General features: G+C 41.8%; 1 protein-coding gene across 2 annotated transcripts in view; it reads left to right on the forward strand.

Moving 5' to 3' along the window:
* Nucleotides 1–12,302, forward strand: part of FOCAD (focadhesin) — a 315,705-nt gene that overhangs the window by 269,347 nt on the left and 34,056 nt on the right. For both annotated transcript variants that reach the window (XM_043565388.1, XM_043565389.1), the window contains one exon: nt 1,235–1,315. In XM_043565388.1, coding sequence (XP_043421323.1) covers nt 1,235–1,315 — 81 coding nt within the window. The remainder of the gene's footprint in view (nt 1–1,234; nt 1,316–12,302) is intronic.

Here is a 12,302-nt window from a genome sequence, read left to right on the forward strand (position 1 = left end):
TTCAATCACTCCTTAGCTATAGAAATAGGACATGGTTCTGCAGCGCTCCCAATATAATGAACTCGAGACAGCCGGAAGCTGTCATGTTAAATGGGGAAAAAAGAAAAAAAAACAAAAACAAAAACTTAGTCATAGGGGAAACCTTAGCTAATGCTGGTTTTGAAGGGCAGTGTTCTCATAATGCCCTGGTAAAATAGCAAGTTTCCGTCGGCCTTTTGCTTTTTCACATAGACTTTTAATTGTTACGTTATGGGTTACGTGCTCTGGCCCACATATACTCAAGTCAGGTGGCAGTGAATCATCTTCTACCCGGGTTCTTTGAAACGAAATGACTGTGTGTCTGGAAAAGTACAGCGGCACGTTCCTGTTGGAATTTTCCAGTCGAGCCATTCGTCGCGGTGAAAACCATCTCATGAAACAATTATGGGGGATGGGGAGGAAAAGAATCTAGGAAACTCCCCAGACTCAACCAGCATAAAAGTCACTGCTTCACTGTTCCAGGTCAGCAGCCACATCTGGTTATTCGCACGTGTTGGTCACTTAGAGGTCCCTGCTTTATGAAGTAAGAGACGGGCCGCTGTTATTACCGATGGTTGTATTTCCATGGTTCATATATCTGATTCTGAATGTCCTGAAGTTGCTCCTAGCATGGCAGTCTCAGCCTCGAAGCCCAGCAGACTCCTTGCTGACGCTGAGGCTAACTGGACAGGGCTCATTGATGTGAACATGTGGAAAAGATATATATTTTTTAATGTTTCTTTATTTTTGAGAGAGAGTGGAAGTGCAGGAGGGGCAGCGAGAGAGGGAGACAGAGGATCTGAAATGGGCTCTGTGCTGACAGCATCGAGCCCAGCACGGGGCTTGAGCTCATGAACCGTGAGATCATGACCTGAGCTGAAGGTGGACGCTCAACTGACTGAGCCACCCGGGCGCCCCTGGAAAGGATTTTTTTTTTTTTTAACCACATCAGTAAAGTTTTCATCCCCTGTGATTTTTCAGTCTCTATTAGGTTTACCACCCATTTTAGATTTGCTTGTGTAGCCTAAGTGATTACTTCAAGGCCAGTCACTTAATCTAATAGAATTAGTTGCAACCACAGAGTATTGTGCTGAGATTAATGGCATAAACATCTCCGCTTTATCTCTAGGTTGATATGGCAGCATGAGATCATTATCTTTCCTTCATTAGTCCCACCGAGTTCACTGGTTAATTTGATCATTTTCTGTCTCCACAGTTCCTACCGACTATAGCTATTTGCCCGAGAGCAGTTTTATTAGAGCAGCCATTGGCTTCTTCATTACAGGAGGAAAAAAAGGCAAGTGAGCATGGTTCTCGAATTTTATCACTCTTTCTATGCAGTGGGTTTGTGTGCCCTGAGCCTGCTTCTATAGAATTAATAACAAATCTGAAGGAGTGGCTATTTTCCTCTGCGAGACCATCTTTGCAACAGAAATGACCAGGAGACCAACTCCGCTAAGGTGGTATGTCAACATACACTCTGTGTAATCGTATTTGACCTTGGGGGTTGTGGGGGCGGGGTGGGGGGGAGCAGGGAATCTGTGAAGACCTTAAACTTTCATTTGGCTTTTTCAAAAATATGAATGTACATTTCTTTTCTTGTCGATTTCGAATGGGTGTGACCATAAAAGAGGAAACACACCTGGGACCTGACTAGGAAGTACGCCTTCTCCCTGAACCTTGAATGATCAGCCTTTGTTGTTGGGATCACTGGCTCTAGTTCCTCATTTTAGCGTGTGTTCTTTTTCTCTGCAAACATTTGTTCTTTTGTGTTTTTTTTTTTTTTTATGTGTATTTATTTGGAGAGAAGGAGTGTGCATGCGTATGGGGGAGGGACAGAGAGAGAGAGGGGGAGAGAGAATCCCAAGCAGGCTCTGTGCCGTCAGCGTGGAGCCCAGTGTAGGGCTGGATCCCGCAAAGACCTGAGCCCAAATCAAGAGTCGGATGTTTAACCGGCTGAACCACCCAGGTGCCTTGTCCCGTTGTGGTCCTTTATTGCTGCCACCCACATTAGAGCACAAGCAACCTGAAGACAGAGATTGAGTGCCTTTTTAAAAAATGTTTATTTCATTTATTTTGAGAGAGAACGAGTAGGGGAGGGACAGAGAGGGAGAGAAAGAGGGAATCCCAAACAAGTTACACTCTGTCAGCACAGAGCCCATCGTGGGGTTTAATCTCACAAACCATAGAACATGACCTGAGCCATAATCAAGAGTCAGACACCTAACCCACTGAGGCGCTCCAAGTGCCTTCTGTTTTTGACTGAAGTCAGAATAATGCCATGTAAGTCTTAAAAATAAATGCTCTTTACTGATACACATACTCTTCAATGCTGTGAGAGAAAATGTATCTCACTAGAAAATATCTCGGCTTAGGAAACCGTTTCATTGATGTAATATTCTTTCATTGATACTATTTGCTACTTTCTCTTTTGCCTGGCCTGGTTAGGTCATTCTGGGCAAAACCATTCCAATTTTAGGGGAAAAAAAAGTTTTTAAATTCAAACGAAGAAATCTGGAGGAAGCGAGTTTGATTAATGAAGGTCAGGGAAGAGTAAAATCTTACTGTTGGAAAGGACATTAAAGGTCATGTCGTCTGATTTCCCACCGGGTACAGTAATCCCAGGAGTTGCCAGAATTCAACTGGCTTCATAGTTCAGAGATAAATTCCTTTGCTTCCTCGAGTTCAAGAGATTGTACTATTATTTTAGGGTCATGAGTTAGTCTAACTGCTTTTGTATACCCTTATGAAAAATAGATAAATAGTTATGTCGTTGTACATAATATATTTGGATATAGTCATGTAATATACTACGCGTAATGTAGAGTTCACTGTTTATATCGTCATAAACTAAGTCTCTTTATATTAGATCTCATAATAGAGATGTCTTCATTAGTAAGAAATTGAATTCTTACTAAAGGAGCGTCTAAATTTCCATGGCTAGAATAATTTTTGGAATACATATTTTGGCTCATTTTTCTTAGTTTGCTCCCTGGTATCTTATAAAAATTTTAAATGATGATGATGTGAGGTATTTCCATGAGAAATAAAATAAAAATTCGTAAGATAAAATGACAGATACTCCTTTTCTAGTGAATAAAATGTCATGTTGACTCCCCAGATCCATATTTCTTAGCAGACACGAATTTTCTCTGAATCCTGTGGGAAATTCTTGGTCAAACATAACATTTCTGTGTTACACAGTCAAGGCACAACAGGAAATATTCTGCTCTAAAATTGAAAAATCAGGTGGAGCTGGCATCAGTGACGTGATTTGTAATCTTGCTGAAAGCTATTTTCAGACAGATAAATGAAGTATTAAAAATGCCATGCTACCAATCAGATTTTGGGCATTTTCAGGTTGTGGGAGAGGGCTGCCTTCTTGTCAGGTTTGCTGACTAGATTCAGAGGAAAATCTATTCAGCCTTACACATTACTAACGATGACCCCAGAGGAGTGGGGGCCGTGGGAGGCTGACCTCCGCCTCCGAAGCCCATTTACAAAAACAAAACCAGACCCTGCTCTATGGGTCTAAATGGGGTGGCCAAATGCGGAGGTGTGCATGCAAACGAGTGTTTTTTTCTTCAATATGCCCAGCTCATTTGAATTTTAATAACTCCCTTCTGAAGCAGCTTTTGAGTTTAAATGTCTGGATGTCACTCACTAGAGCCCAGTGGGGCTGCTGATAGGAAGGATGACGACTTTGGTGAGCTCTTTTGAGGACGAAATGGCTTTAGAGAATAAAAATCATGCGTGGCACAGGCCGGAGAGAGGAGACTTTAGGGATGGCCTGGCTTCATTGTCTCTGTATGCTATTTAATAACTCCTGAGAGGAAGAAAAATGTGATGAGTTATCCCTGATCCACACTTATGCCAGGATGAGATTGGGGACCATCAATTTTAGCCAATCAAATTTGAGATAATGAATATATTCATCTGTTTTCATTCCTTTTTTTTTTTTTTTTTGAAGCCTTTTCTCCCTTTTCTTTTAATGTTTACTTATTCTTGAGAGAGACAGAATGCGAGCGAGGGAGGGGCAGAGAGAGAGGGAGACACAGAATCTGAAGCAGGCTCCAGGCTCTGAGCTGTCAGCACAGAGCCTGACGCGGGGCTCAAACCCACGAACTGTGAGATCATGACCTGAGCCAAAGTCAGTTGTTTAACCGACTGAGCCACGCAGGCGCCCCTATTAATCTGTTTTCTAATGCTCAGGGCTTTTCTCACCTTGGATCCTCACTTTAATATTCATATGGTAGTACACACGAGATGTTGATAACATCCATTCCTTCATACAGGCCTAAATTTGAAAACGAAAACTACAAAGTGCTTCTAGTTTTTCAGAGCTTCAGTTAATAGTTTCGAATGTAACTGTTTTTTTGTTTTTGTTTTTTTTCTGCCCTGTAACATTCTCCTTTCTTCCCTAATAGCCCTGACACCCTCGTAGCAGATGTCATGATCATTATTATGTATTATTTATTCCTACGGACATTTCTTAACTATGCTAGGTTTAAAATTTACTCAGAATCTAATTCATCCTATCATGGAATTATTTTTTTCCCCTTAAGGGACTCTAAATTTTGACTCTGATTTTTGCTACTTTTCTATTCATTTTTTTTCCCTGACTTCTGATCTTTGCTTTTTCTCAGTCTCCTAGCCATGTTCAGATTTCACCAAGGTTGTATCTGTTTCTTTTATAAAACACTTAAAATGTATTAGAAGTACTTAAGAAAAGTAATGATTCATTTTTGCTGCTAACACCACATATTTCTACCTAATAATTTAGGATTATTTTTCTTATCATTCTCTTCCTGGGGAATTCGACTAGCTTTCTAAGCTTGTATTTTTCTGTTAGGCTTTAAAGTTCACAGTAAGAAGTATTATTTGCGAAAAGTTATTTAAATCCTTTTAATAAAGTCAAGATGAATGGCATTTCCTTTTTTTTTTTTTAATTTTTTTAAATGTTTGGTTATTTTTGAGAGAGAGACAGAGTGTGAGCAGGGGAGGGGCAGAGAGAGAGAGAGAGAGAGACATAGGATTCGAAGCAGGTTCCAGGCTCTGAGCTGCTAGAAGAGAGTCCAGTGGGGGGGGGGGGGGGGGGGCTCGAACTCACAAACTGTGAGATCATGACCTGAGCTGAAGTCAGACACTTAACCAGCTGAGCCACCCAGGCGCCCCTGGCATTTCCTTCTTGATAGGAATTCATTGGTCAGTGATCTATGTGCATAAGTACGGGGTTCTTAAATGAACTGTAGATAGACATATTCTCAGTTGATCATTTTGAACCAGCAGAAGATATATAACCATCAGATATATAATTTTGAACCAGCAGAAGATGTAATTATATGATGAGTCTAGTCAAAAGCAGGATTAGTAAACTCTGGGTGTAGAATAAACAATATGGGAAAGCTGTCCTATTTTTCTGATGAAATTACGGAGTTGATTACCGAGATTGTGTTAAAGCATTTTAGTTTAGTGAGAGTTTACCTGTACAGATCTTTTAACAAGTATTATTAAAAATGAATACTTGTATATAACACTAAGTTCAAAAATGGTATAAGGAAGAAAAAAGAATCTCCTATAATCTCACCACCCAGAGATGGCCACAATAGATATTCTACCTTACGTCCATCTAGATGTGTGTGCGTTATGTGATATTGAATCATAACATGTATATTATTTTGTTGCCTTCTAATTTTTTAAAAATTTACTGACTTCTCATGTAAATGGACAAAATCACCACCTATCTCCTCCAGAAGGAAGCTTGCGAGAAGATGTGAAAAGAATCCTTGCATTTGTTCCCGGGATGTGTTTTGGGAGTGTTTGATTGCTATTTTTGATTGTAAACACCATCAAAAATATTTGGAAGGAGAAACGTCACCACTTGCCCCATGACTTTCTAACCACTGTTATCATTTTTGAATTTTACTTTTTGTTTTTATGCACACATAATTTTTGCATACTTCCCAGTGTACGTATGCTTTGAATCTTTTAACTTCTATTATTGACATTTCCCTGCGTTTCGTATATCTCCGCAATTATCACCTTTAAATGACTGTAGAGGATTCGATCGAGTTGATGGATCATAATTATTTTAGCCATTTATCTATTGGTCATCTGAAAAATTGCCATTATGGAGAGCATCTTTATGTCGCTCTTCTGCATAAAGGTTTTCCTTGGCTTCTTTGTTCTTCAAAAGGGTTGTACCAGGTTTGGGTACCTCAGCCCTGGACGCATGTGCAAAGCAGGAGATCACAACAGAGGTTAAAGGCATGGGGGTCAGGCTGCCAGAGCTCACACACTGCTTTACTGTGTAATTTCAGACAAGCTGCTTACGTCCCTAAGCCTCAATTACTTCTGTAAAGTGGAGAGAATAATTGAATCTTTATAGAGTTTTGATAAACATTATGAGTTTATGAGTCACTTTATGTAACAGTGCTTAGAAAACAAAATAAAGGGGTGCCTGCGTGGCTCAGCCAGGTATGCATCCGACTTTGGCTCAGGTCATGATCTCACGGTTCGTGAGTTCAAGCCCCGCGTTGGGCTCTGTGCTGACAGCTCGGCGCCTGGAGCCTGCGTCGGATTCTGTGTCTGTCTCTCTGCCCCTCCCCTACTCGCCCTCTGTCTCTCTCTCAAATATAAAAACGTAAGAAAACAATTAAAAAAAAAATAAAAAGTAAAGAGGAAACCCTTTCTAGCTATCATATTACAAAGCAAACCAATATATAGATAAACATGATTACAATAAAAAATCCATCAAGTATAAAATCATACCTTGGCACTGCTTTAATTAACCTTTCATTTCCAGAAGGAATGAACATTTTTGCATATATTTACTGTCCAAGAAGTTTATTTTTTTTTAAGTTTATTATTATTTTTTTTAATGAGACAGAGGGAGGGGGAGAGAATCCCAAGCAGGCTCCACGCTATAAGCGCAGAGCCAGATGCAGGGCTTGATCTCACAAATCGTGAGATCATGACCTAAGTCAAGATCAGGAATCAGATGCTTAACCGACTGAGCCACCCAGGTGCTCCCAAGGTTTACGTTTTAATTAAATTTTAGAACACTTATTTTTTTAAATGTGTGCCTTTTTTTTTTTTCTTTAAAGTAAGCTCTACACCCACTGTGGGGCTGGAACTCACAACCCTCAGATCAAGAGTCACATGCTCTACTGATGGAGCCAGCCAGGCGCCCCCAAAATTTGTACCTTTTTTTTTCTTTTTGGTTTAAAGTAATTCCAAACTTACAAAAAAGTGAAAACTGCCAGAGAACCCTATTCAAGTTTCAGCAACTGTCCAAATGATGTCTTTAGCAGAGAAAGAGTTTAATCCGGAATATCACACTGCACTTAGTCTGTCCCACCTCCAGTCTCCTTCAATCTAGAACACTTCTCCAGTCATCGTTTGCCTTTCAAGACTTGAAAGTATTTTAAAATTAGCAGCCAGTGATTTTACTTAATTTTTTTATTTTTAAAGTTTTTTTTTTTTTTAGATTTTAATTTTTTAAGGTTTATTTCTGAGACAAAGACAGAGTGAGAGCGGCAGAGGGGCAGAGAGAGAGGGAGACACAGAATCGGAAGCAGGCTCCAGGTTCTGAGCTGGCAGCACAGAGCCTGATGTGGGGCTCGAACTCACGAACTGTGAGATCGTGACCTGAGCGGAAGTCGGCTGCTTAAACGACTGAGCCGCCAGGTGCCCCAGCAGCCAGTTATTTTATAGAACACTCGGCTGTTTGGATCTGCCGGTTTGCCTGCGGTTGCTCACGTGAGGGTAGGTCAGTCATCCTTGGCAGGAATATCACAGACGTGGAGCGTTGCTCCTCTCACGGCATCCCACCAGGGGGCACATGGTTTCTGCGCTGGGGATGTTGATTTTGATCTCTTGGCTAAGGTGCTATGTTCCAGGCCTCTCCACTAGTAAGTCCTCCTTTTCCTTTATCATCAGTAAATATTCTTTGTGGAGCTGTTTTGAGACTTTAGGATTATCCGGTTTTTCATCCTGCTTTTGCCCATGAGTTTCATTGTCCATGAATGTTTTCTTGCCTGAATTATTCCTATGATGTTTGCCAAAAGGTGATTCTTTTTTAATTTTTTTTTTAATCTTTTTTTTTTTTGAGAGAGAGAGAGACAGCGTGTGAGCAAGGGAGGGGCAGAGAGAGAGGGAGACACAGAATCCGAAGCAGGCTCCAGGCTCTGAGCTGTCAGCATAGAGCCTGACGTGGGGCTCGAACTCACGAACTGTGAGATCATGACCTGAGCCGAAGTCAGACACTCAACCGACTGAGCCACCCAGGCACCCCTGCCAAAAGGTGATTCTTAAAATTCCCTCATTCCATTTATGTTTTTCAGTAGGCATTCTATAAGGAAGAGCTGCCATGTCCCTCCCTCTCTCTCACTCTCTCTTAGTATGGACTACTAAAATTTTACTTCGTGTAATTGTTACTCAATTATTCATTATTTCATCCTTCATATTGTTCCATAGTGAGAGCCTCTTTACATTGGCTTTGTGTCCTTTTGACATGGCCCCATCATTCTGTGAGTACTTTGGTTGGTTGTGGCACAAGACATTCTAGGCTCATCTTGTATTCGTCTTCAGTCCCGTAATAGCCGGGTAGGTCAGGTTCCTTTCATTGGGGAATGTTACTTATTTATTTTTTTGTTTGCTTGTTTATTTTTGAGACAGAGCAAATGGGGAAGGGGCGGAGAGAGAGGGAGACGGAAACCCAAGCAGGCTCCGCACCATCAGCACAGATCCCAACGCTCATGGGCTCGAACCACCCACAGTGGTTCCCTGTGCCGCTCAGGCACACCGGGAACAATACTTAGAAGCAAAGATCTGGGCACAAATTCTCCTTGGTACTAGAGAAATCCCTGCTCTCAGGCTCTTTCAGTGGACAGTTAGGAAATAGACTCTCTCTCTCTCTCTCTCTCTCTCTCTCTCTCTCTCGCTCTGTCTCTCATGTCTATATACATTTCTAGAGCTATATATATTGAAAGTCATGAGTTCATAATATCTCCAATTCCAATTAACATCACACATTCATTCTCCTTTTCCCTCTTTGCGTATTTGTAACTTTCTTCTCGGACGGTAGTAAGAAGCCTGGTTCCGTTATTCTCCACATATCTGCTCATTTTTGGAGTCCCCCTGTTTGAAGACAATCTGCCGTTCCCGCTGGGCCAGAGCCCTGTGGAAGTCGCCTTTCTCTCTCAGGTCCTGATTGCCACTGGGTGGCCACCCTGCTTGGTGGCCTTCCTGGGGCTAAGGGGCCCAGGGACGTTTTTGTTCCTGATAACTCTGAACGTCGTGAAAGTACTGTTCACAACATCCTCCCAACTCTTAGTATCTGACTGACCGATCAGAATTATCACCTGTTTCCAACTACCATTTTGATTTTAGAGTCGTTTCTGGCAAGGGACCAAGCATCTCCTCGTCTCCACAAATAAGCCATGCTGTAAATATCTCTATCGTTGTTTCCTAAGGACTTTCATCTGGAAAAATCCTCGCCATCCTTTCCATCTTGGTTTAAACATCCTTTCTTCAGTGGGGGAAGAGGGGGGATTTGTGACATTTCCAGACTGGTTTAGGTTTCTTAGGTTACACTTTCTGATATGTGGTTCGTAGTACTTTACGTCCGAGCCATTATTTTCTTCATTATTTGTGGTTCTTTGTTTCAAGTCTGTCTTTCCCATTAGACTGTAATTTCCTCAAGGGCAGGAGGAACATCCGTGTTTTATCCTCAATGCTTAGAACACAGTACTTGGCATTTACTAGTGTTCAAACACTTGTTGATCTGCAGCTCTGAGTGTGCGTGCGTGTGTGTGTGTGTGTGTGTGTGTATTGGATAATTCTACGCTAAGTTGCTTTTAAACAGCACTGAAGATGGAGAAAGCGAAGTCATGCCCACACTACACAAGCGACATGCTGTGGTGGGCAAGAGACAAGCACCGGCTGTCAGCCTACTACTTACTACCAGACTTGCCCTGGAGGGTTTACACATGTGCGTCGTGGCATTGAGATGTGATCCCCTGTGTAGCCAAAGTATGTGTGATAATGGGTCCTGTTGTAATGCATTATGTTCGGATATGCCATTTATATCAAGGTCCTTTGAGGCTGTCAACTGGATGAGAGATTTAAAGCAAGTTTGTATCTGGATTTTCAAACATCTGGATCCCATTAACAAGTACCGTTAGGCCTTCTCAGTTCCAAAGCCATTGTCTATAAAGCATTCCACACTTTCCTTTTATCTAAGGCACTTGCCTAAAAGACAAAGCACTGCAAGGAGGGAGCTAATCATTCCCGTCACTTGGCTTTGGGTTCCTGTGTCCGACGCTGAAGATCTCCGGGGAAGGGGCCACGTGACTCTCTTCTCCCATCGTGGGACTCCCTCTCTTTCCATGCCTCCCCCCCGCACGAGCGAAACTGCCAAGTGTTTCCAACATTCCTAACAGTTACTATAATTCCTTTCATTCCGGTCATGTCAGAATTAGTTCCCTGTAAATACAGCGGAAAATTTTGTGTGATTCTGGTTATGCTACTCAGTAGCGATGCTTTGCCCTTTTAAAAGCGGAAGATTTATTGTGTCATAGCACTTACTTGATTTTCAGCCCTGGGTTCCGTGTTACAGGTTCTTCGTGTCTCTGACACTTGCTGTGTATCAGGTCAATACGGAAGCAACATGCAAAATGGATAGTAAAGTGCCATTATTAACGCAGGCTCTGTTCTCCTGTCAAGGGAGAGCTCGTTGTCTAAACAATAAAACATGGTGCGTGTGTGTGCGTGTGAGTGTGCGCGCGCGCGTGTGTGTGTGTGTGTGTGTGTGTGAGAAAATGGTCATATTTCACACTGGGTGCTAGTATTAGAGGACAGGGTGAATGCCTTCCCTGGTTCCCTAGATCCTCTGGAAACTGCAAAATTTCTGTAGTGAATTCTGTAGAAGGACCTGGAATAACATCTTATGTAATTTTGAAAACTCTCGATCTGAGAAAAAAATGTAAAGGAATCTGCTTGTGAATTAATGATTTCCAAAATAGATTTGGATTCATGTCCTTAATAGGAGAGAAAAGCAGTTCTATGCACAGATACTTACTGAACCGTCTGCCAGCCCATCAAGCCATTTCTAAGATTCACACACCAGAATTACCCCAAAAATGTGGCTTAAATTTTTCTGGGGGTGTGTGAAACCAAAGACTCCAATTTGCTGCCTATATCGTATAGGGACAGTCACCTGCTGTGTGTAATCAGTAGACAGTTATGTAAATAGCCAACCAGTTGATTCCTATCACAGCGTTTTTATTTTGATCATACCTGATTTTGCCTTGTCTATCTATCCTCTTACTCGAATATAAGCTCCACTAGTGAAGGAATCTATTCTGTCGTGTTGAATACTCTCTTCACTGTCTGGAACAGTGCCTGGAACCTGCTAGATACTCAGTGACTGAATGATTTTTTTTATGAATATGTTTATTTATTTATCTATTTATCTATGTATGTATTTATTTATTTGTTAGAAATTCTCTTTGTAATAGCAGTGGTAGATTCCCTGACTCCCTGCACTCCTCGTATTCCATCTTAAGATGGAATAGATGGAGCGCCTGGGTGGTGCAGTCGGTTAAGCGTCCCACTTCAGCCAGGTCACGATCTCGCGGTCCGGGAGTTCGAGCCCCGCGTCAGGCTCTGGGCTGATGGCTCAGAGCCTGGAGCCTGTTTCCGATTCTGTGTCTCCCTCTCTCTCTGCCCCTCCCCCGTTCATGCTCTGTCTCTCTCTGTCCCAAAAATAAAAAATAAAAAATAAAAAATTTTTTTAAAAGATGGAATAGAAATAAAGCTTCAGTTACTGGTAACACAGCTTAGAAGAGTATTGAACTTTAACATTTTCAAAAAGCCAAACCGTGTTCGTTGGAGGGGAGAGAAACATCACTGGGGGGTACACTTCTAGTTTTACGTTTCCAACTTGGCAGAGGCTTGGGTCCGGGGGTAGATTAATTGGTGGCTAGCCTGAGAAAACATGCTGATTGTTGAAATGGCTCTAGCTGGAAATAAGAGTGTCCAACATCAGGAAAGGCCTGGGTTGTAAGTGTGGCTTTACTTGGTCAATATACGAATCGTATGTGAAACTGTGAGAGCAAGCGGAGGCAGGCAGCGAGACTCAGCCGAGAGAAACCCGGAAGCGTAGGGAGGCATTTATTTCAAGAATGAGGGCATGATACAGTTGTATGTGGGAAAGTATGACATGAAAGATTGGAAGAAGTGTCCTTGCATATGGCATTTAGAGAGCAATCGAAATCTTT

This window comes from Prionailurus bengalensis, chromosome D4, assembly GCF_016509475.1.
Source record: "Prionailurus bengalensis isolate Pbe53 chromosome D4, Fcat_Pben_1.1_paternal_pri, whole genome shotgun sequence".
Lineage (NCBI taxonomy): Eukaryota > Metazoa > Chordata > Mammalia > Carnivora > Felidae > Prionailurus > Prionailurus bengalensis.